This window comes from Cryphonectria parasitica (assembly GCF_011745365.1).
Source record: "Cryphonectria parasitica EP155 unplaced genomic scaffold M406scaffold_3, whole genome shotgun sequence".
Classification (NCBI taxonomy): domain Eukaryota; kingdom Fungi; phylum Ascomycota; class Sordariomycetes; order Diaporthales; family Cryphonectriaceae; genus Cryphonectria; species Cryphonectria parasitica.
This window is the reverse complement of record NW_024468911.1, coordinates 512781-537456: the sequence shown is the minus strand read 5'-3', so window position 1 is coordinate 537456 and position 24676 is coordinate 512781. Positions and strand designations below refer to the sequence as shown.

Genomic DNA, 24676 nt, shown 5'->3' with positions numbered 1-24676 from the left:
GTCGTGTCTCAAAGCAGGTCCGGTGTTTGGGCGTGAAGTGAGCGTGTCCCTAGCAGCGACGTTGGTCTATTCGGTCTTGACTTGATTGCTCTCCTTCGGCTTGCGCATTTGTGAGCGCCAAATGACCTCTCCCATCCTAGTCTTTTCGACAGGAAACCTGCCGTCCTCAGATTTCCTACAAGAAAGCTCCCGTATACCCTGCTGTGTATTTCCGGACAGACACCACGCCGGTGTCTCGAGTGGATTCCTGACTAAGCAGGTGATGGTGTTGGGTAAAGAGGAAAGCAATTAGGTTTGATGTTAGGATGTTATGTACAGGGGAGCCTATGTCGAAATCCTCTTAACTGGTGGTGTCCAATGTTGAGGAGGCCTTGTAATGTCCAAGAAGCCGGCCAGACGTGCAAGGAAACTGTCCACCTTTAGAAGGCCTTGTTACAGCAGTCCAAGCTTTCCCGATAGCACGCTGCAATGAACAAGTATTATTTTTAATTATCTATAGAAGAGAGTTGAAGGAAAAGCCCACACCACAGGCTGTGGGAGGGAGAACGTAAAATGAAGGTGAGAAAAGGGAGAAAAGGAAATCACAGCTACATCACAGGCTACCCTCCTTCCCCCAGTCGTCAGCCCAGCTTAGTCATCCACCATGCACCAGCCACACCCGCCAAAAACAAAACAAAAATCACAGATCACAGTACACACTGTGACAACTAACACCTTACCCCAGCATGCCAGCACGCCTGCATGCCAACCCTTGCAGAGCCCATCCTTGTCCGTCGCGGTGCACCAACTGCTGCCGTCTTATTCGAGGCCAGGCGCAGACGCGTGCTCGCTCAGCAGAAAGCACCAACAAACACTACCCACTCCACCCTGGCAACCATTCAAGCAAGGGCAGCCATCCAACTCCAAAACGAGATCGATCGCGCAACACACAACAATCTCAAAGCTGCCAACCAACCACAACGAGCCCTATCCGCCAGCCAGCCAGCCCTGAGGCTGCAATACCACCCCTTGTCATTATCATTTGCAGACAGCCTGCGTTTCTCTTCTTCCGTCTGGCTGCAGGGCCAGCCACGTTCCTCTATTTGACTTGTCCCCACCTGCAAATCTCATCTGTTTATGCATCCCACCTTCGCGCGTACCCATCCAATCCTTCGCGACACCTCTTTCCTCCTCCCATCTTTTCTTCGCAACGGCCATCAACTCGGCATTTGGGCTGCGAGGCCCACAAACACGCCATCAAGATGGATTCCGACGTCGAGTCGGCCTTCGATGATTTCCAAGACGAGTCAGATGCCTACTCTCCAGAGCCGGTAAGTCATTTCTATCCTTCAACAGTCGCGTGTGTCGCGCCGCGCGCCGCGCGCCCTCGTGTGTCATAGCTCAACACCAACACGTTCATCTCGTCGGCATCAAAGGTATTTAGCTGCTTACGAGTCGCAGAAACCCAAGGCAAAGGCTGCAGGGAAGAAGGCCGCTGCTGCGAAACCTGCCGCCAAGGCCGCGCCTAAGAAGATGACCCAGACCACCCTCAAGACCAAGGTGGCGACCAAGAAGCGCGCAAAGCCAGACAGCGACGGCGACGACGATGATGATGGCTCTTTCGACGGCAACATGTCCAACACCCCCCCTAATGCCAAGAAGCAAAAGAAGGAGCCTGTCAAGAAGGGTGGCGGCAAGCCCTTAGGCGAGATCGAGAATGATAGCTTTATGCAGCTCGATGGGCCCTCAGAGGCCGCGCCCGCCAACAGGAAGACTGCCACCGAGCAGTACAAGAAGCTCAGTCAAGTCGAGCACATCCTCGTGCGTCCAGATACCTACATCGGTTCCATCGAACGCACCGAGAGCCAGATGTGGGTCTTCAACAAGGAGAAGTCCTTGATGGAGTTCAAGTCTGTCAAGCTTGTGCCCGGCTTCTACAAGATCTTCGACGAAATCCTTGTGAACGCCGCCGACAACAAGCAGCGCGACAAGGGTATGAGCTATATCAAGATCACTATCAACCGAGCAGAGGGCGAGATTACCGTCGAGAACGACGGCAAGGGTATCCCTATAGAGATGCACGAGAAGGAGGGTATCTACATCCCCGAGCTGGTCTTTGGTCATCTGCTCGCCGGTTCCAATTTCGACGATAATGAGAAGAAGACTGTCGGTGGCCGTAACGGATACGGTGCAAAGCTTTGCAACGTCTTTAGTACCGAGTTCACCCTCGAGTGTCAGGACTCGACCAACGGCAAAAGGTACAAGACCACTTGGCGGAACAACATGGGCAAGATGGACAAGCCCAAGATCACCTCCAACAAGTCCAAGGACTTCGTCAGGGTGACCTTCAAGCCAGACTTTGCAAAGTTCGCCATGCATGAGGGCATTGACGACGACACCGAGGCCGTCATGTACAGGCGAGTCTATGACTTGGCTGGGACGGTCGAGGGCGTCAAGGTCCACCTCAACGGGGAGCACCTCAAGGTCGGCTTCAAGAAGTACTGCGAAATGTATGCCAAGGCCATCGCAAAGGAGCGCCAGGATGTCGACGCCGACGGTACCGGGCCTGCACCTGCCACCGTGATTTTTGAGGACACCAAGGCGCATCAGCGCTGGCAGGTCGGCTTTACAGTGTCGGACGGCTCATTCCAACAAGTGTCCTTCGTCAACTCGATCGCCACGACTTCTGGTGGAACGCATGTCAACTATATTGCTGATCAGATCTGCGCTGCCCTGCTGAAAGATCTCACCAAGAAGATGAAGGGCCACTCCCTCAAGGCGAATCACATCCGCAATCATATCTTCATCTTTGTCAACTGTCTCATCGACAACCCTGCATTCACGTCGCAGACCAAGGAGCAGATGACAACCAAGGTCAGCGCTTTCGGTAGCAAATGCTCGCTCACTGATGGGTTCATCAAGAAGATCAGGGCGACCGACGCCATCGACAACATTTTGCACTTCGCTGAGAAGAAGGCAGACAAGATGTTGGCCAAGTCGGATGGAAACAAGCGGTCTCGTATCAGCAACGAGAAGCTTGTCGATGCCAACTTGGCGGGGACCAAGCATGGCCACGAGTGTACCCTGATTTTGACTGAAGGTGACTCAGCCCGTGGTCTCGCCGTCGCAGGTCGTGCCATCCTCGACCCGGACCGCATTGGCGTTTTCCCCCTCCGAGGTAAAATGCTGAACGTCCGTGATGCATCTATCGACCAGATCCTCAAGAACCAGGAGATCAGCAACATCAAGCAGTTTATGGGTCTCAAGCACAAGGAGACCTATACTGACGCCAAGCGCCTGCGCTACGGTCATTTGATGATCATGGCTGATCAAGATCACGACGGTAGTCATATCAAGGGTCTCCTCATCAATTTCCTTCAGGTGCAATTCCCTTCACTCCTGCAAATTCCGGACTTTTTCCGAGAGTTCACGACTCCCGTCGTCAAGGTCTGGCAGGGTCCGAACCCGAAGAAGCCTCTGAAACTGAGGTCTTTCTTCACAATGCCCGAGTACGAGGACTGGAAAGAGAAGCATCATCATGAGATCAATAGATGGCACTACAAGTACTTCAAGGGTCTGGGAACCAGCACCAATGAAGATGCGCAAGTCTACTTCACTGATCTGGACAACCACCTGAAGGAGTTCCACACCATGAAGCAGGAGGAGACCGAATTGTTCGAGCTGGCCTTCTCCAAGAAGAAGGCAGACGCGAGAAAGGAGTGGCTCGGAAAGTTCGTTCCCGGAACATTTCTGGATCACTCGACCAAGTCTATCACATATACCGATTTCGTCAACAAGGAGCTAATCCTCTTCTCTATGGCCGACAACCTCCGGTCCATCCCATCAGTGGTAGATGGCCTGAAACCTGGTCAGAGGAAGGTTGTGTTCGCATGCTTCAAGCGGAACCTGACCAAGGACAAGAAGGTGGTTGAACTGGCTGGCTATGTCTCTGAGCAGACTGCTTACCACCACGGTGAGGCCTCGCTGCAACAGACCATCATTGGCCTCGCGCAGAACTTTGTCGGTTCGAACAACGTCAACATCCTGGAGCCCAGTGGTAACTTCGGTTCTCGTCTCGCTGGTGGTAGCGATGCTGCCAGTGCTCGTTACATCTTTACTCGTCTGTCTCCTTTCGCCCGACGAGTGTTCTCTGCTCTTGACGAGCCGGTCCTCGAAGCACAGTTTGAGGATGGTAAGCAGATCGAGCCCAAGGTGTACGCCCCGGTCCTCCCAATGGTCCTCTGCAATGGCGCTGATGGTATCGGAACTGGTTGGAGCACCTCCATTCCTAACTACCATCCCATGGACATCATCAATAACCTGAAGAGGCGCATGGGTCGCGTTGACGGCTTATCTGAGGAGGCGGCCTTCGAGACCATGACCCCCTGGTTCCGGGGCTGGAAGGGTCAAGCTGAACCTGAAGGTCCTGGCAGGTACAAATTCAATGGCATCGCCACGCAGGACAAACCAAATGAAGTCCTCGTCACCGAACTGCCCATTCGTACATGGACAGATGACTTCAAAGCGAGACTTGAACAGATCATCCGAGGCGACAAGGGCCTCTCCTGGATCAAGGACTACAAGGAGTTCAACGACCATCGCAACGTTCACTTCGAGATCCAGATAGATGACAAGGTCGTCAAGAAGGCTATCGAGGACAACGATCTGCTTGAGAAGTTTAAGCTGACCAAGTCTATCGGTACTACGAACCTTGTGGCCTTCGATCCACGGGGTCAGATCCGCAAATACGACAACGTTGAGCAGATCTTGGAAGAATTCTACCTGTACCGGCTCGGGCTGTACACTGAACGAAGAGTAAGTCTCCCTCGCATGATCACACTTCAAGTAGACGGCGTATCGCTGACCTTCATCCAGGCATATTGGCTCCGGGTTCTTGATGATGAATATGAGAAGCTGAAGAACATGGCACGTTTCATCGAGGACATTATCAACGGCAAGATCGTGGTCGCCAAGAAGAAGAAGGCCGTTCTAGTGCAAGAACTTCGCGCAGCCAAGTACAGGCCATTCCCCAAAGGCCAGATTGGCAACAAGGTCAAGAACACCGATGAGGAGATGGACCAGGACCAGGATGATGATGCGGCCAAGGATGATGAGGAAGTCAACACCAATATCCCCGGTGCTGGAGACTACGATTATCTGCTTTCGGTAAGTGCATGGCTGCTGCGCTTCTGTTGCTTTGCCGTACTGACGTGCTTCCAGATGCAAATCTACTCTCTGACTCTCGAACGACTCGAGCGGTTGAAGAAACAAATCGCCGACAAGAAGGCCGAGAAGGATGAGCTCGAAGCACTCAGCGAAAAGGACCTCTGGTGCAAGGATCTCGATGCTTTTGTCGAGGAATGGGAGAACCAGATGCGCCTGGACGACGAGATCCGCAGCAACATCAGAAAGATGGGTCGCCGCGTCTCCAAGAAGATTGGTGCTGGCAAGGGCGGCAAACGTTCCAAGAACGAGGATGACGAGTACGACCCAGGCAGCAAGTCCAAGGCCAGGTCCAACATGAAGACCGGGCGGACTGTGAAGACAATCATGGAGCCTCCTGTCAAGACCACAGCTCAACAACGCTTCGCATCGCAGTTCTCCAAGGCATCGAAGCCCCCTGCCCTGAGCACTGATGGAGCAGCAGGCTCTGATGATGAGTTCACGACGGAATCGTTCAAGAAGGAGCCACCGAGGGACAAGCCTGTCCGTGCAAAGAAGCCTACTATCCTTCTGGACCTGTCAGACGAGGATGATGATTTTGCCTCGCTCGAAGAACCAGAGATCCAGCCGGAGCCTACCAAGGAGCCCACAGCAGAACCATCCCAGCCGAATGTCTCTGACGGCGACGGTGGCGAATTCGCTACCGTAAGTAGGCCCAAGCCTAAAGCGGCACCCGCAAAGATGCCTTCTCCGATGGACATGTCTGAGGACGATGACGACGACTTCATCGCCCCAAGCAAGAGCAATGGCAAGGCTAAGGCAGCACCAGCGAAGAAGCCGTCTCCTGTGGTGGATCTTTCCGAGGAGGAGGAGGAGAACAAGCCCAAAGGCAAGTCCAAGGTAGCAGCACCTGTCAAGAAGACGTCTCCAGTAATTGATCTCTCAGACGACGATGACGAGGATTTTGCGGCGCTGAGCAAGCCCAAGGCCAAAGCTAAGGCAGCGAACGCCAAGAAGCCGTCTCCAATGTTGTCTGCTGAGCCCGAGGAGGAGTCAGAACCAGAGGTCGAGGAGGTCAAACCGAGCACTGGCCGCAGCAAACGTGCAGCTGCCTCCAAAGCCAAAAAGTGGGCTTTCGACACAGACGAAGAGTCGGAGAGCGATGGTGACAATATGATTGGAGACGTCGGCGCCCTAGTCCGGGGCATCGGTGAGCCTGCCGCGGCCTCGACTAATGGCAGACTGAGTCTATTTGCCATGTCGCGATCTGAGCACGGCAATGCTGCAATGCCCAAGTTGAAGACAAAGCAGGCCCGCGCCAACTTTGACATGGACAGTCCTGATGACACCAACTACGAGCTGCTGGCCAAGTCTTCGCCCCAGAAGCCGACCAAGTCCTCCGACATTGACGAGCTGATGTCTGAAGACGAGGACGCTCCAGCCACGTCCAAAACCCAGGCCAAGCCTAAACAAGGCAAGGCGCCCCTCAACGTCGTGTCCGCTGGTCCTGCCAAGAAGGTCCGCGGTCGCCCCGCCGGCTCGAAGAACGCCAAATCCAAGGACGATGCAAAGCCCACGAAGTTATCTCCAGCCGCCAAGGCTTATGCTGCCAAGAACAAATCCTCTGCAGCTGGTAGCAAGGGCAGGAAGAAGGCATTCGACTTGAGCGATGACGAGGACGATGATGGCGATGGCGACGTTCGTATGGAGGATTCCCCTCCGGCGCCTGTTGCGCGTGCTGCAAGTGGACGTCCTGGTCGCGCAGCGGCAGCAAAGAAGAAGAGCTACGCTTTGCCTTCGGAGGACGAGGACATGTCTGACGTTGGCAGCGGTGGCTCAGATGTCTATGCTATGGACTCAGACTGAGTAACTGCTGAGTCTAGCATGAGGCGCGGGCGTGATGGGTCACGGGAACCTGACTGGCACAAGACATGGAGTTGTTTTTTTGTCTTCTCTTGATTTGGGATTCACAGTCCGTGATGTTACGATAGGACATGTGTGATGAGGCATTAATCACAACGTCCCAAATTTCAGAATTAGTTTTTCGTCCGGGCTTCAAGGAGGGGGCAATTACTGAGGTTCTTACGACAGATGACTAGTTAGTGACTTTTGCTTTCTCACTTGTCATAGTCATGACGAGATGTGTGTACATTATTTTAAGGCTAAAATGGGAGACGTATTCAATGAATTGTGTGTGAGAAGGACTGCAAGTGGTACCAAGTGACTGTTGTAGGTATACTGGAGCCCCGTTGAGCCACTTTCAGAAGCCTGGTCCATCCCTCCAAATCACACGTCCAGTACTCACTGGTCTGTATATAGGCTACATGAGCACCACGGCGCATGTCCTTGAAATGCACCGTCTTCATGTCGAAAAGCTGCTTGTGTGGGCCAGGGGAGGGGGGGGGGGGCACATCCACCAGCAGAGAGTGGAATGTTGATTCTCGTGAGACGTGCAAGGAGAGATACGAAGATGAATCAGACCCACTGACCGACCACCCCCGCGCGTCAAATTATAGACCTGCAAACCGCATTGGAAGCACCTCGAGAGATAAAGCATAACTATCACAGCTCGGCACAAGGAAATCAAGAGGTAATCAGACAGCACCAAGCAGGCAACGCGTTTTTGGAACGCAAAAAACTTCAAAGGGTCGAAAAAGAATAGGGTATTTTGTTGATTCATTGACTGACGCACATTACAGAACTATGCTGAGTGTTCCGTCTGGCTGCAGATACTTTCTCACGCCGTATCTCGGTGACTCGATCCTTGTGACAATGAGTATTTATTTCGAACCAGGGACATAGAAACAGAGAAGGACGGGAGGTGAGTAATGGCGGGAGACTCACGAGTAGATCAGCGTCCCAGTGTCCATGATACGGATCCCGTCGATGAACCTCATGACATCTTTGTGGAGTTGGGAATTACCTCGTGTCATGTCGCTCAGCCTCGCAGCCATGCTGTCGAGTCGGTCTCTGGAGTTGTGCATCTCCTCGATGAGGCCGGAGATGACACGGTCGAGGGGCTGGCCTGTCTTGAGGAGAACAGGGACGATATTGACGACGCAGTCTGTGGCCTGGTTGGGGTTGATATCATCAGATGGGGCGTCGTGGTGGTGCGAGTATAGCTGCATAGCAAGATAGACAGGATAGAAGAGGGAGAGATGAAAGAAGAACAATAATAACAATGAATAACAACAAAAAAGGTGTGCTGTTGAGCCACTTACAATCTCCTTTTTGAGGGACAGAATGTCATTTACCCTAATGTTCGTCGTTAGCATCGTGATTATGGCGAGTCTGAAGAAGAGGCAAGGTATTTATCCTACACGATGATAATGAAGTTGCATTCCCTGACAATGGCCTCCATCTCAAGAGAGTCCATGATCTCAGCGGGCAGCGCGGTTCGATTGGTGATTCTATGAAGGTGTTTCAGTTCGAGGTCAGCCACTTGTAATACCACTAAGCACTCGAAAATAAGAAGGGAAGGGGAGAGTTGAAGGGCCGTGGGGGTTTGCCGAACCTACTCCAGAAGAAGAGAGAACATACGCACGCCAGTGACGCCAAAACGTATCTGCATGTACTGCTCGTAGTTTGGGATACGGCCCGCCAGGCGCTCAGCTTGTTCCACCATGTTGTATTGAACGAAGTCCTGGATCCTGGAAAACATCCTCTGCCGTTGAGCTGTAAGGGGGAACATCCACCTTGTCAGTAATGAATGAGGGGAATACAAGGCTTAGTGATTACTTGTGGCTGCAGTCCGAACCCACCTTGGCCAAACTTGCTGCAGAATCTCTTTCCGAATTCCTTGAACAGGAGACAGGCATCATCTGGGCTCTCTGGTTCGTCCTCCTCTTCTAAAAGCCCCAGGTGGTATTCGAAGTACTCGAGGGACTGCTTGCGCCATATGTTGGCCTTGTCGAAGTCCGAGGCCAGGAAGTGTTCATTGGTGTCGATAGTATCATCCCAGATAAACAAACAAACAGTAAACAGTGTTGCACTATAGAGGTCTTCCCAGGCAGCATCTGGCCACCATCTGGCATAGAACTGTCAGCATCTTTGTCCAATAGACATATACCCAAAATTTGTAAGGGACTACTAGGAAAGGGGCTGGGAAAGAAACCACATACAAAGATGCGAACAGGGCAAAGTTGCTCTTCTTGAATTTCTCACACTGAGCAATGTCGGGGATACTCCTGTGACATTGAACACGTAAGTATATCTATCGATTCTCCTCTGCAATTAGCAGTCAGAGAGCAGGGTTCAGAAGAAGATTGTTTACCTTTCAAGCATGTTGTTGACCGCACCCACCAGACGCTCATAGTCTGGGTGTCTGGCTCCAGATGGCCAGGAGTCGAAGCTTCTGGTCATGTTGACATGTATCGTCCTGCCCCTGAGCTCCTGGGCGAGAGCTGCATTTGGATCCATCTTGCCTTTGTAGGACCGGGGAGATGGGGTCCAAAGGTGGACAGGAGGTGCTATGGACTGCATGGCAGCAGTGTAGTACGAAATCATATGCTAGGACTAGGGGTGTGAAGGAGATATCGTATGTGAAGGCCCGCTTACCCTAGCAGATAATCTATCGATTGCTCAAATTCACAACAGCTTGACGAGGGAATTGTATGTTCTTATATCACCACAAGATAGCCTTTCTATCTGGCTTGGGAAAAACCATTGGGAATTTGCTAACTCACTCTCCGCCCAAGCCCCCACCCCTTTCCTCATAAGCGGGACCCACGACAAGCCTCATCATCTCATCGATCTAGGTTCTTCACCTGACTGGACAAAGTAAAAAACCATCTTGCCAGATTTGGATCTTCAGACATGCAATAGTGCAGGCCTCGGGCAACAATGCCGTATCCTCATGGTACACCGCGTTGGGGCTATGGAAGGCTGGCCGGAAGAAACATTGACATGCAAGGCAATGTGGCGTTTTGATTTGAAACAACCGACACGCATGACAGCTCAGGTAAGGTGAGAGCAGGTGAGGCTATCACTCGAGCCGCGCGAATAGTACTTGATGACAAGGCATGGTGGTGGGGTGAAAAAGAAGCAGAATCGAATAGAAAAAGCCTCGAAGCCAGTATAGTCCAAGTGTACTGCATCGGAATCCACAACCCGGAAGCCGCTTTGAACACAATGGCGTCCCTCACGGTTGTTGAGGTCTCCACCGTAGCCATGGTTTGAGTGAGCTGCCCATCCATCTTCAGCCATGCTAGAAAAGCCAGAGACGGTATCGATCTTGCATATCTACCCGAGATCTACTTCCCTGCCTCATCGAAGATTGGACGCCATGTGCATCGAGCAAGCATTGCACGACATAAACATGCTTGCACCGAGATTTCGGTGAGTGGACGAGAACGCTCCACGGAGGCACGAGCCTCGGCCTGCTGTGAGCATTGTCCTTTGAGGTGTATTGTGCTCCCTCAACAATTAGTGACGAATCCCAGTGCCTGCGCGCTGCGCGCCGAGGACCGTGGCTTGACGCCACAATTGAGTGCGAAGCCATCCTTGCCAAAAGTCATGCGCGTCCCTTTTGCTGGCTCCCGTCAGCTTACCTACATACACGCATTCCCTCACAGGTGTGATAAGTGAAAGTAGGAGGGAGAGAGGAGGGTGGGGATGGGTCATGGGAGAGGAAACACCAAAAAATTAAAGGAGGGGGGGGGGGGGGGCAAGGAGAAAAGAAAAGAAGAAGAAAAAGCAAACAACCTCCCACCGCTTACTGCACCCTGGTTTGCCACATCTAGCTTTTGCTGACCGCCGCAATGAATCACCCCGCGTCTCTCCGAGGCAAAAGCAAAGTTGGAGGGTCCAATGGAAAATGTGCCGGATAACCAAGCCACACCCGAGAAGCAAAAGATAGGTGTTGCCTGTTGCGGAGTTTGTCACGAGTAGAAGGATCTTGCGAGGCGAGGGAAAAAACAAAACAGAGTGTGATCACATCGTCATGATGACGATAGCATCGCAGCAAAATACGCACCGGTATCCTGGATCAGCAATTCGTACAGGCTCCACGACAGATTCATTGATCCCTTTGGAGCCTACCATTCGCAGAAAACCAACCCCTTTCGTAATATGGCGCCAAAATTGTCATTGTTGCGTGGCGTTGGAAGCATCTGGCCTCGAGGCCTCAACGCCCCCTGCCATGTGGAAGCCAGAGTGAAGGTGAGCACACAGATTCTGTTCCTTGCCAAGACACCAGGATTGGATGTTGTGGATGGGCCTGTTACACATGTGTCAGTACCTGAGGAGAATGATCCGGCAGCATTGAACTCTCGGGACTGCATCGTACCATCAGGAGGGAGCAGGACAATACGTCGTAGTCGGGCTCCAAGGTGAGACATCAGTACGACCAGAGCGCATAAAATCACTCGAGCAAAAGAGAAATCGACCCTGACTGGGACGAACAGACCTAAAGAACTCGTATCTCTCAAATACCGTCCCACGACTGGGAGGCCAAATTATGCAAATGTCCCACCAAGACTATCAAACCCAATCAATGATTCAGCTCATCCAACTCATCTCTGACTATCAAGCCAAGGCAGACAAGACCGGTCTTCCGTGTGCTGGGTATCCATCATTATGAGCACTGTCCCAACTGTGCCTTGCGCCATCTCTGGGGGGCCAACCTTGCCCCGCTGTGTATATCATGCCGGGTCGTAGTGGACAAAGTGTGTCTCTCGCAGTTCATATGGGGCCGTGTATCATTTATAAAGAGGTGCCGAAAAGAAAGAAAGAATGAAAAAAAAAAAAAAAAAAAAAAAACTCGGAAAAAACTTCGCAGGATAGAAGACAGACAAAACTTAGTCGTAAGATGTCATCAATATCCTGACTTTTCAGAAAGGATCATCCTCCACACCCAAGCCTCCCTCCCACTTCCTTGTTGTCAGCTTTCTGAGCCTCTTCGTGGGTGTCCCTGTCCCCTCGACGCGGCTGTTGCTGTTGCCTCGGCTGCTGTTCTCACTTCTGTTGCCCTTTCTGGGCTTCCGTTCCCCGGTACCACCGGAGTGCAACGTGAGGTCCTCGATTCGCCGATGTAGGATCTCGCCTTGGATGTTCTCGTTGCTCATGTTTCGGCTCACTTGCCTTGTGTACATCGACAGAGGGCTGCCGTTGGCACTGGTTGTGAAGTCGTCTCTCTCCATTAAGGGCATCCGCTTGGTCGGACTCTTTCCAGCGAGCTCCCTCTTCAAGATCATCACCTCACGGCGCAGCCTTGCATTCTCCTCCTCAAGCGATTCTGTGAGGATGTTCTCCTTGTTGTCACACGCGTCCATATCGACACTTCCGACAGCCTCGGGCTCGGCAGGGTGATCCGCCAAGCCTCTCTCGAAGACCGCCATCTTTCTATCCCAGTGCTCCTCGCCTCTCTCAATTGCCATCTGCATGCCTGCCTTCCACCGGGCGAGCTCTACAGCAAGACGCTGCTCGAATTCGGCGACGCAGTCCTCACGCACTGCCTGCTCGAGCTCTAACATCTTATCCTGGATTGAAAGCAGGTGCGTCTCGGCGGCAGCTCGTGCCTCTTGCTCGCGCAAGAGAGACTCTCGGAGATGCCTAGTCTCTTCGGATAGTCGAGAAATCTCGAGCGCAGCATGCTCCATCGTGACGCGATCTTCCGAAGACGTCATGCTCGTGGGAGAAAAGTCTCGCGCCACGGTATGGCCCTGCGTCGTGGTGCTAGAAAGCAGGCAAGGCGGTCGATGAAGACCCCAAGCTGGAGACAGAACTGGGCCCCCACTGTCGTAGGTGCTTGGACCTTCCGCTGTATTGTCGACTTGGAGCATAGCCTCGGAGATCGATGGGTTTCGAGGGATCGTGACCTCTCGTGCCAGGGCGCTATAGCGGAGAATCTGGGATGTAGCATTATAGTCACCACTTGCGTCCGCTGTTACGATCATCACAGCTTTCTGCGGGTTGCGCCGTGTCATCTGAGACTGACTGAGCGACGACGAGGATGGAAACGAGTTTGAGAACAGCAGCTCGGTGAGCTTGCACTGTCTAAATGGCACAATACTCGGCTGTACGAGTGGTCGAGTCAGCCTATCGCTCATGTAGAAAGGGGTGAGCCCTGAGGCCATACCTTGCTGTTACTGCCGATATCGCTCTGCATCTGTAAGCACTGGCCCAGATACATCAGCGACTCGTTGATTTTACCCGCCTCTGCAAGCGTGGCCCCTGCGGTCTTTGCATCTCGAGCCCTCTCGCTACCGGCGAGATCCACAATGGTGAGGGTGTTGCCACTCCAGGGATAACGATGTCGTTTGCTGACCGACCTCTTCCGCTTCATAACTTCGATGCAGAAGAATCCGTGGCTCCGGGAACTGACACTGTTGCTGACAGTACCTGCAACACGTCGCTCGTGTAGGCCAGCCTCAAGCACCATCATAGCCTGATGAAAGTCCGAGCACATGATCTTGCGGAGGCCAGCCACCACCTTTCGGTCGGGCGACAGCTCGGTTGGCTTGAACAACAGCGGCCTTCGTCGAAACTCCTTCGTAGTAGAAGATCTAACTGGGGGCATGAGCAGGTCAAAAATTCGGTCATTGTATACCTCATACATCGACATGAGTACGATGTACTCGGCCGCAGGATCGCATGGAACGTTGATGGTGCTAATATCTGGAACCTGAGGCAGTGTGGAAGGTCGGGCCAGGTGTCGGCGTGGAGTCAGCGGCACTAAGTGGTCGCCCTTCAGGGAGGCGGTTTTAGTACATCTCTTCTTCTGTTGTGTGGAAGCAGTGAGGCTCATGTAATGCCTCGAAGGAGACCTGCTGGGGGTATTGAGACTGCCATACTTCGTCTGCAGTGGCTGACGGCTGCCATAGGATAGGGCAGGTAGGCCACGACGCAGCAGTTCTGGAGTGCAGGGCGAGGAGACAGTGTAGTCTTCTTTGAGGACCGCCCGTACAGTCTTGGGGGTGAGTACGGGCGCCTCCTTCTCTTGCACCTGTGAGAGCTCGGAGTAGAAAGCATTTGCGCGGGGCGCATCAACAGCAGAAGGAAAATCGTGTGCTCGTACAAGTTGTGGAGTCTGTGCTCGGGTGGGCGGTTGAGCCTGGCCCGAAGCGTCTCCATAGATGGCCTCGATGAAGGCTGTGGCGCTGGATATACTTGCCTCAGAGGCATCAGAGGTTTTGATGGATGTCTCAAGTGCGCTATCAGAGTTAACCTCGGCGATGTTGTCTCCGATAGATCGGAAGAGGAGGTCGAGAGCCAGCTGCGTCAGTCCGCGCTGTGACCGAGAGCCGAGCATTGTATGCGACTGTGTGTTTTGTTGAATTGTGTCAGCAAGCTTGGCGTCCATGATGCGGCGCTCGTAGACTCGAATTTTTGAGGCAGTGAGGGATTCTTCAGGTACAGTACCTTTCCAGATCCAGTCATACCCAGCGTTGCCAGCAGGGCGTCTGTGCCTTCTCTGCCATGTGGGGCGAGGATACCCTCTACGAGAGGCACGACATTGGTACAATGAAAGACGTCGAGCTGGGTGGCATCCTCTTCAAAGACGTGGGTGAAGGCGAATTTCTCAACGGCGCGTCGGCGGTCGTTGGGGGGGCTGAGGGTGATGTGGGTGGGTGCTGTCGAAGAGGCATCAGCTGCAGGGCGGTCGACAATGATGAATCGTTCGGCGTCAGAGGACAGCCCAACAACAGGAGGTGGTCGAAGACGAAGATAAACCTGAAACAGGTTGTTCGACGAATTGTGGCCAGCGCCCGAGCCCACAGACGAGTCGCCCATGGTGATGATGAGGCGTGTCCTTGTGGTTGCAACCCCTCTAGGGATGCCCTCAGTTCAGTATGCTAATTTAAGGTGGCTGGGGTTCAGAATGCCGAAGCGCGCTGCTCGAGCACCAAGAAAAATCTTTCACGCAACGAGATATTTCCAAGACCAGGTGGATGGATGTGCTGAAGAAGAATATATGTTGGAGGGGTGCGGTAGCTTGTTTTCTGACCCGTACTTGCAGAGTTGGGCCAAATTCCATCTCAATCAAAGGTCTAAGTGCGGCGTGCGACGCGGTACGTATTTGGCCTGAACGTCATTATTGATTCGCTGCCGAGCAACTGCGCTGATAAGAGCAGTTCAAGAATAGGCGATAACAACAGGATGCAACCTTATATAAGCAGCCAGTTAAGAGCCTTGCTGGGTGGCCCACCATTCCAGTGTACAGGCTCTTAACATTCTTTTGTTTTCCCCTCCCCACTAAAACTGCCATGGTAGCTCACCTGACGCTCGCCAACACGGCTTCTTCTTCTGGAATTTTCAAAATGAGGATGGTTGGTCCCATTCCAAAACTCCAAGGCCACTCTCTCTTTTCTCTTCCTTCTTTAACTGTACCCCATCCTGGCAAGGCCCACCCAGAGCCGCAGTGATTTGGCAGATCCACAGTTCCACCCTGCCTCACTGCCCTGTCCGCTACGTGGCTCATGGCTGTATGTCGTTTGATAGCCCCCGTTATTTCTTGAAATGATACTGTACCATAGGACAATATAGTTTTATGTACACGAAAGTAAGTCATTGAGCCATCATCTCATTCGGGTGACTCTAGAGTACACAATTAGTCAACAGCGCAACAAAGCGTATGTGTTGTCTCGGCCTCAATGGGCGGCATTTCTGGCCGGCTGCATTCCCATTCAGGTCTAGGCGCACATTTTGTGATGAGTGTCTTCCGGGTTGGTCATCCGTTGCGTTCCAACTTTGGCTCCAGAACTGCTCATCTGAGCGGGTTTGAAACGCAGCCAAACTCTTTTTGAGAACGAAGTCTACGTACTACTGCATACCTACAGCTTCACCACACTGCGCAGGTACACAGATCTTTAGAGACCAGTCAAGTGACGTTTCTGGCCGAGAAGCTTCAAAATGATATCGAAGAAGACGAATCAGTGACTTTGCGCAAATGAGGCATCAAAAAGCCTCGGTCTGATCCCAGACTCATATGCCCACCAGAGAGGATGTAAGGCGGAGGAGAGCAGGGATAGAGACCTCCAGTTCTGGTCCACACACCGCGGGTGGGTAGCTGGCCCGCAGTACACCATCTCAGGGTCGCGGAACGGTCTTGGGAATGCAATCTACCGTTGTACAATGCAATCCTGGACGTGAGAAACGTAATTCTGAAACAACTCGACGGGCAACTTGCTGAATTCTCAGATGCCCCGAGTGCATAATGCAAGGGGTCCCACTGAATTCACATAATCTTTGCATCTTGTTGACCGGCGGCATCTCTTGAAAACATTTAGGATAGCCGCCAGGCGACTGCTCGCCTCATCTGACGAGGCGAACCGTTTTTTTTTTTTTGTTTTTTTTTTAGGGTACGTTCCACATCATGCCATTTGAGGAACCGATTTTCAGCCGCTAGAATGAACTTGGGTACTGTACATGGACTTCAACTCCGTGTCTCACTGGGGGGAAAGCAAGAGGAGCCGCAAGGCGTCAGAAGACAAATTAGGGGACGCAGAAACAATAAAGTGTCTGGTCTAGGCACGCTCAATACTAGCCTGGGCTTTTGCTGGCTCGTGCCTACAGCGTGCTTCATCGACGAGTACGACACGCTCGAGCCATTTCGCGGGGCATCCAGGGCCACGCCAGGGCCTCGCCAGGGCCTCGCCAGGGCGTCAAAAACCTGACTGCCTCTCTTGTTGATGGGTTACTGCTTGGCACGCTGCTGGCCAGAGAATTCAGCGTTCAAGCGCCACCTGCAGATGATCATGCTAGAAGGTGACTCGTCAATCGGGCGCATCCTGAGCTGCCGCCCACAGGGAATGATTTTCCCAGTCGTCAAGATTCAAGGTGGGGCGCGCGATGAGATTGACTCCAGCTGTGTCGTCACTCTAGACTGGCTGGGCTTTCCTCTTGAGGGAAAATGTCTGTCCACCTCCATCGGGTGATGAGTCGTTTTCGTGCTGGTACTCAGTAGTAACAGCTGGGAGCCCGCAGTACACATTCAGCACCATGATAGAGACAGAGGTGAGCCATGGTGAACCTTTTTTTCTATTACGAGGTAACATCAATGCTCAGAAGCCCCGAATGTCCCTTGCTTGCAAACTGGCGGTGACGACGTTGAGGCCGGCTTTCGATTGGACGGCCGGACGGGATCCTCCCCCATGCTGTCCCATGCGCTGGTACGGGGCAACAGGGCAGTGCCCGTATTTCAGACCCGATTGTCAGGCGTGGCTGCATTGTACACCTAGTCTCCTACACACCAAACCCCTGCGACCCTGCTGTGCTGCTCCATAAGGGTGGTCATGGCATCACAAGCATAGCTTATGGCTCCATGATTTGAAGAGTCATCAGCGGCTGATGTGAATCGTTGTTCGGGAGGCGAGCTTATGGACAGGGTGGGTGCCGTTTCACCTGGTTGGATGCACTTGGGCGAACTAACGAAGATGAGGAATTACCACTTTGTAGACAAGGCAGCAGGATCATAGGAGGACCACACCATGTGGCAGCTGGAGGGTTGCAATGCAGAGTGATGGTGGGTGCTGTGATTCACAGTCATCATTGAAGGTTGAAGCAATCATCAATGCAAGCTTTGGCACCATACAACAGCATTTGTCACTACTGCCAGTCCTATGGAACCATAGTAGTAGCACATGTCACATAGCAGGCACTTTGGGAACTGACCACTCTCATCCAACCTTGTGAAAGTATCTTCTCAGGTTCCCAGAGACGGCAGCATGCGCAAGTAAAGGATGGAGAGGTACCTGCAGGGCATCCTAGCAGGGATATGCTAGCTACCCCTACCGCAGCATGATCCGGGTGCTGGAGCGGGTTGACCAATCACTGCAGCCAATTTTCATCTTAGTGCCCTAAAGTACCCCACCAAATATGAAAAAAGTTCTCCACGGGTCCAGATGTCGTACTGCCTGCTACCCGGCCCGCTGTGAATACTGGTACAATCGGGGGAGTGCTTGATTGAAGGGCCAAGGGACGGAAGGAGGAAGAGGGAGGGAAGGAAGAAAAAAGAAAAAAAAAAGTTGTCTACAGTATGCTAGGCTACTTAGTACCCCTCCCCTGGCCTCTGACCTCTCCCTCTTCTTCCCCTCCTGCTCCTTCTCTGATTCTTGATCATCAAGATCAAACATCTGCAAGACAACGAAGTCGCCCTATTACTCATATACAGTATATCAACAGAACTGCATTCAACTTCGTCGAGCCCACCCATTGTCAAGATGTTTTCGGTTGTCGCTGAGCTGTAAATTCCCACTACGAGGCCCTTGGTCGGGTGCTACACTCGACCGTTGGGTCTCGTAGTCACACAGCATCATCGAGTAAACCGACTCTTCGACGAAGTTTCCCAGACCATTTCCGCACGTCCTGAGCCCAGTCTCATCACCAGGGCGCTTCGACAGCTAGAAAGGCCTGTCTCTTGAAAGTCAACAGCACAGACAACCACACACACATTCTGTCCCAAGGGGCTTCGACAATCGATCCAGCACTTTGCAACCCGCTACACTCCTTTCCCTCCTCGTCCTCCTCGTCCTCCTCGTCCTCCTGCTCCTCCTCCAAGAATACCTCTCTCGAACTCGATCAACCTGCTCCAGCATTGAGCAAACATTTTAGTGGTCCAAGTCTCTCATTTGGATTTCCATTTTACAACTATTCCGACATGCCCAAGATCAAGATCAAACGGGCAGCCAAGGGTGGCAAGTCCGTCAAGGGTGTCAACAAGCGTCCGCTGAAGGGACCCAAGAATCCCGTGCCCCAGGCGCGCCGCGACTCGTCCTCATCTCTGTCCTCCCCAGCCGACCTCTCTGACGAGGACGGCTACTCCGCCGTCGACGATGTCAGTGATTCAGATGATGACGACGAGGAACATGTCTTTGCGGCCGAGGAGGAGCATATCATTTCCAATGAATGGCATCAAGGCCGAGATGCCTTTGCCAGCTCCCCTCGGCCGGGTTTCATGGGTATTTTCGAGTACCAAGATGACGCTGCTGCCGATGCGGACAATGACCAGTCCGACGACGACGAGACCAGCGCCTCGCAGCAAGGTATGCAGAGCTTTTCTAGCGACATTGATTTTAACGATGCTGCAGAGGAGAGCAGCAATGACAGCGAAAGCTGGAATGGCTTTCCTATGGAAGACGAGCCCGCCGCTGCCCCAATGGATACTTCCTTAGCAGCGGATTTGGAATCTCCAGTCCAGCGTCATGTTCGCTTTACAGGTGTGCCCGAGTCAGAGTCCGAATCGGACGAGACTGATCACGATGATTTCTTCCCCGACATCTTTGTTTCTCAGCAATCACTTGACCCCTGTTTCCGCCGTGAAATCGAGCAGGACGACGACGACGATGACAACTCGTCCGTCTCCCTGAGCTTTTGGGATCATACAGAAGCGGCTGAAGCTGAAGAGCTATCAGACCGCGAGCGTGACTTGAGCGAGGTCCCTGACTTCCCCCTCGACAACCGCGAATTTGGCGGGGGCGAGCTCATTGGATTCAGGGACTCGCAGGAGCCGCGCACGCCAGTCCCTGAACGGGATGAGACGTGGGGACAGAACCGGGGATACGGTGGTCAGCCCGATGCTGCTGACAGTGACGCTGTTGAGCCCATCGCTGTCGATCTAGAAGATGAGGAAGATGAAGAGGAGTCCGAGGGTTATGACTGTGAGTCGATGGAGACTGACGCTGTGGCTGCATGGGTATTTGTACAAGAAGCTAACCTGAGAGCCGGTAGCTGACGGTGACACCACCGACGATGACAAGCCCACACTTATCTCTCGCAGGAATGTGACTCCTGTTAAACAACAAGGCGCTTCACCGGGAGCAGGGTCCGATACGGAGGCTGGTGAGGGCAACAAGGCGGGTGAAGCCATGTCGCACACTGGCCGGCTTCCTGTCCGCCCCACCAAGAAACCGATTTGCGTCCTGAACCCGCACACCCGAAAGATGATGATTTTCACGCCTCGGAGAAAACGTCTACTTGACCAGATTCCATCCGACTACTTCTCGTTGCCCAGGATGGCAGCCACCGGGTCATCTCCGGTAAACCCTGCTCTAAACATCGATCTACCGCTCGAAATGATGGGCTTCTGGCAGGGAGGAGACTCCTTGGCTTCTCTTGCGCCGGGTCAGATGATGAAGCCAACGGACCCCTTCTGGTCTCTCCCGCTAGGTATTGGCAATGCCCCTAGTGAGGACTCATCCTACCTGGGCGATGGAGAAGAAGACCCTGAAGAGAAGAATCTAGACATTGACGACTTTATTATTTTCGACGGCAACTCTGAGGCCGAGGATGGGGAAGGCGACAATGCAGACGGGGCCAACACAGACGGTGTCGAGACACCGTCACGTCGCTCCTCTATGGCCGCGAGCACCGACGGTAGGCTCTTCACTGGCGCCAGCGGCGATCTTCTGGATCATTTGACAAACACACGCTCAGTGGGGGCCTTCCGCATTAATCAGATGCAGCGGAAACTGATCTTGAATGGCGAGGCTACCGAGGACTCCATTGACTTCTCGAACTCGTACACAGTTGGCGCCCTGCGCGGTCTCAAACATGGGTCCCTTAGTGTGGCGAATACGCCTTTGACCCCAGAACGTCGTCACAAGAAAATGCCTGCCAAGAGTCCGCTGGAGGCTATGGCTATGAAGCGCAAGGCTTCCAGCATGAGGGTCGAGCCCTCGCTCTCCCATAAAAGGCAGAGAAGCATCTCTGATGTCAGGAGGATGCAGATCTGAGAGGCGCTCCCTCTCTGGCTGATGCATGACCTCCACCCATCCAACCCAAATACGCTTATGGACGGCGTAACACGCGACGGTCCTCGTTCCGACAAGCTCGTCTGGACTACGCTGCTGTTATCCCTGGCCTAGTGTTTCGATATTTTGTTTTCCGTGCACTACACAAATTCTACTATCATTTACAAGCCCTGTTCCTTTGTCCATGGGTTCTCAAAAAATGCTCATGATCAATCCGTTCGTTCTCCTACAAAAGGTTTCTAACATGTTTACATTTGGGCCTACTGCGCAACTCCGAAACCTCTTGCATCTCGGGATTCAAATGCTTCCCTTGACTTGTTGCCTCCGCATTATGTGTGTGAATGTCAACATTCACGTTCACGCAGTCTTCTGACCAGAATGGCTGCAGATATTCTTAGGGGGCTTAGACAAAAGAAGTTCATGGCATGTTGGGCTTTAACACTTGTCAGGTCATAAGATTATTGAAAAGGTAGTTTTGGGTGGTCTAAACGGCTCTGGGAGTTGCAGATGAGGTCAAGCCGAGAGGGGGAAAAGCTTCCGTTGTATAGAAAAGCTCTTGTTTACTAATTCTGTATTCAACATGAAAACATGCACAGAGTAAATCATGAATTGTCTCTGTTCTCTTCGTCCAAGTTCAGACAGGAATTGGCTGAGATTGCAGCACCAAAGACCCGAGGGACGGCCCTTTCTAGGCTTGTATAAGGGCTTTGTTTACATGATGAAAACCTTTCTAGATTATACTTTCCTGTCGAAAACGCTCGGATGAACCTATGGGGATATTAAATGTTGGGATTGTTGTTATTCATGTTGAGCATAGTTCACAGCACTTTGTCTCTCTTGCCAATACGCCAACACTGACAAAGACAGGCTCGAGAAAGTCGAGGGCCCGACGCCGTCATTCATGCCCCTAGTATGACTACTTTGATGTGTCCATACATGCAACGCCTTGCCTTGCACTTCTACGTATCCATTTAGTCGAATGGGCATTGGTTGATTGTGTGTTTCATTAGAGTCACGGTCCAGGCAGCAGGCATCGTGTCGCCACGAATACCACTACGAAAGTGCCATATCAAAAGCTCGTCCTACTGGTCCCAGCACAGACAGGAGGACCACCACATGCTGCCGTTACCAGCCCAGCCTTCCTCCTCCCACACTCAAGGCAGGTCGTCCAAGACCGTATTCAAGTATTGTACAAACGAGCAGTCAAGAAAGTCTGTTCTCGTCATCCAGGCAGAGCTTCTGTCCTCAGTGCTGCCGGTGGCCATGGTGTCCATGTCCTCGCTTGCGTGCACACTTGTGAGTCTGACCTGCTGCGGTCGTGTTGACAAGAACTCCACCGCCATAGGCGTATTGTTTGCCCAGGGTAGACAGCGCGGGGCCTCCGTTGGCCAGCAGTGACTCGTCGCCGTCCGCCGAGCCAAAGTAGGCATACCGCTCGACGCACGGCTCGTTGTCCAGGAAGTTGATGGCTTGCTGGAGGAAGGTGTTCTGTTGGACTGGGGTGAGAGCTGCTGCGTTCTGTGGGCCGAACTGCGTAGGAGAAACAAAAGACAGGGGTTGTCCGAATCAGTTAACTATGTCCAAGAAGAGATAAGAGTGAAGTACAGGGCGTTTTCTTGTGTAAGTGTAAAAGAAGGGTGATAGAGAGGCAAGACGGGTAGATGAAAGACTGGAAACCTTCAGAGGAGGGAGCGGAGAAAGCAATTACTTACCTCGGTAACCCAGACAGGACGACGTCCAGGCAGGCCGCAGATCTTCTCAACCCAGGTCTCGAGGTCCGACGTCAGGTTCCAAGGGTTATACCAGTGGATGGGCAGAAAATCGATGGTGCACTCGGAGCAGTTGCCCAGGAACTGGTTGATCCAGTCCCAGCCATCATTGGACACGGCAGGTCCGCCCAGCTTCGCCTGGCCGGCAAACGGCTGCAGGAACTGGAGGTACAGGGCGGCGGCGTCGGCGGGGGCGAGGTTGGCCTGGGAGCTCAGCTCAGGCTCGTTGAAGGCGAGGAGGTGGGTCGAGCCGTTGGTCAGCCAGGCCTGCGCGTCACCCATCCAGGTGACGTTGGCGCCGGTGTAGTTGCTCCAGAGCATCGGGACGTACTCGCGGGCGCCTTGCTTGTGGGCAGTGCTGGAGCCCCAGTTGTACTGCCAGGTGATCTGAGTGCCCGTGTCGCCAAACTCCTGATACGGCGGGGGGCAGCATTTTGTCAGTATGTTTGTCCTTTTGGAAGCCAGAGGAGGCAGGAGCAGGATGGTCAGACAGAAACGTGATGAAATGAAATGGGGAATGTAGGATGTGCTCAGAGCACAGAGACACACAGAGAGAGGGTGTGTGTGTGTACGAAGGTGTATAGACCATTTTCCTGCATGATGAAGACGGGAGGGGCGACAGAATACAGTAGGTGAGTGGGAAAGAGGAACCTATTATGGGGACCTACCTTGAGGGGGATGTTCTCGTTGTAGCCAAGGCCACGCTTGGAAGAGGAGATGGCGAGGACATCAGCCAGCAGCAGAGTGCTGAGGAGGCAGAGGCCCAAAAAGATCCTGAAAAGACTGTTATTAGCATGCAAACAACCTGCCAATCTAAGAAAAGTGACTGAGGGGACATCATTCTGGCAGGGCGCAAACTGATCTTCATGTTGGAGTTGGAAGAGAGAGAGGGTATTAGAGGCAAGGAGCAAGGACTCAGGACAACGAAACTCAAGAGGCTATCCACACACACACACACACAGGAGAGGAATCCAAGAGAAACAGGTACCTACTTGTTAAAGAAACCCATGATGGTTGATCAAAATGGTATGCTGCTCACCAACAGAAGGTCTGAAGTGATCTGACGACGCGTGGTGCGATGGGTAAGTTGTTGTTGGTTGATGTGTTGATTGTTGGATGACGTGGATGAGACGCGTCGATAGAGATGGGCTGCTCAATTGCTCGGCACTGAAGGAAGCAATGTTCTTTGGGACTGCATTCACTCAGCTGTAGGCAAAAGATGTCTGTGAAAATGCTGCATAGTACCAGATCAGGGTTGAACAAGCTTCAGCCCAATAGTTGACTGTCGGATGGTCTCGAGAAGGCAGAAGAAGTTTCTTTCGCAGAGAGGTTGACTTTTAGTACAACTTCTGCCAGGGAAACAACTGTAAGCCGAAACAACAGCTCCATGATCCACTTACAACACATTAACAACATCACAGTTAGACCTCCTTTTGCTGGTTGGGCTGCATGGAATCACATTTGGCTGGGTAGAGCCAGCTGCTTTGCCCCCTTTCGATCTTGCTGTGCCTGGGAAAGTACCTCCACTAAGGACATATCCCAATGCTACCAGATGAGATGATTATTTCTCGAGCTGGGCGACATCATCTGCCAGGGATGAGTGTGATGTGATCCATATGGATTCCGGCAAGTATACCCTCCTGAACAGTGATCATGCCCTCCTAAATTGACCATCTTATGCCCTCCTTCTCAGTTGCTGCTATACATATACCTTGACTGAATGTAATGAAGATTTTGGTGTGATCTAAAACCAATGGCCGGCCCCTGAAAGGTATCGAGAAATTTGGCATGGAACTAAGAAGACGGCAGGTGGAAGAGAACTTTGATCTGCAAAGGACTTGATAGCACCAAGGGGTCATGCTCATTGTAGCACAGCTCTTGTACGCAGAAACATCCAGCAAGTCAAGTGGTGAGCCGTAGGAAAGGCACCTGGCAGAAAATATTCAACCTTGTTCATGGCCCCTTAGCCAACTTCAGGTTGCTATCACCCAGCAATAGAACAAGGTTCAAAGTAAAGGCCCCCCCCCCCCCGGGGGGTTCAGAACAACAAATTTGAGACAAACATACCAGGATGAA

General features: G+C 52.6%; 6 protein-coding genes across 6 annotated transcripts; 3 read left to right on the top strand and 3 right to left on the bottom strand.

The window, feature by feature from the left end:
- Positions 1–1241: 1241 nt before the first annotated feature.
- Positions 1242–7344, top strand: M406DRAFT_274174 (type II DNA topoisomerase; the record flags this gene model as incomplete). The annotated part of the gene is made up of 6 exons (XM_040918212.1): positions 1242–1310; positions 1468–4794; positions 4855–5145; positions 5200–5517; positions 5809–5988; positions 6208–7344. 6 exons carry the CDS (start codon positions 1242–1244, stop codon positions 7006–7008), a joined length of 4986 nt encoding a protein of 1661 aa, XP_040777729.1. The 3' UTR covers positions 7009–7344.
- Positions 7345–7982: 638 nt separating this feature from the next.
- On the bottom strand, positions 7983–9183 carry M406DRAFT_254355 (terpenoid synthase; the record flags this gene model as incomplete). The annotated part of the gene is made up of 5 exons (XM_040916957.1): positions 7983–8213; positions 8364–8397; positions 8463–8552; positions 8661–8817; positions 8904–9183. Coding segments are annotated over 5 exons (792 nt in total), but the record flags the coding sequence as incomplete, so codon positions are not given.
- A 2789-nt stretch (positions 9184–11972) lies between these two features.
- Positions 11973–15058, bottom strand: M406DRAFT_287684 (P-loop containing nucleoside triphosphate hydrolase protein; the record flags this gene model as incomplete). Its single annotated transcript, XM_040918754.1, has 5 exons — positions 14503–15058; positions 14159–14401; positions 13220–13828; positions 12219–13157; positions 11973–12110 (listed from the first exon to the last, which is right to left on the bottom strand). The coding sequence occupies exons 1-5, from the start codon at positions 14872–14874 to the stop codon at positions 11973–11975; spliced, it is 2301 nt and encodes a 766-aa protein (XP_040777727.1). The 5' UTR covers positions 14875–15058.
- A 3163-nt stretch (positions 15059–18221) lies between these two features.
- On the top strand, positions 18222–20016 carry M406DRAFT_355351 (uncharacterized protein; the record flags this gene model as incomplete). The annotated part of the gene is made up of 2 exons (XM_040923146.1): positions 18222–19739; positions 19810–20016. Coding segments are annotated over exons 1-2 (1206 nt in total), but the record flags the coding sequence as incomplete, so codon positions are not given.
- Positions 20017–20408: 392 nt separating this feature from the next.
- On the top strand, positions 20409–21458 carry M406DRAFT_355349 (uncharacterized protein). Its single transcript, XM_040923145.1, has one exon. The coding sequence runs from the start codon at positions 20436–20438 to the stop codon at positions 20811–20813; it is 378 nt and encodes a 125-aa protein (XP_040777725.1). The 5' UTR covers positions 20409–20435; the 3' UTR covers positions 20814–21458.
- Positions 21459–22076: 618 nt separating this feature from the next.
- On the bottom strand, positions 22077–23307 carry M406DRAFT_253877 (uncharacterized protein; the record flags this gene model as incomplete). The annotated part of the gene is made up of 3 exons (XM_040916928.1): positions 22077–22349; positions 22544–23011; positions 23269–23307. Coding segments are annotated over 3 exons (780 nt in total), but the record flags the coding sequence as incomplete, so codon positions are not given.
- Between the last annotated feature and the right edge of the window lie 1369 nt (positions 23308–24676).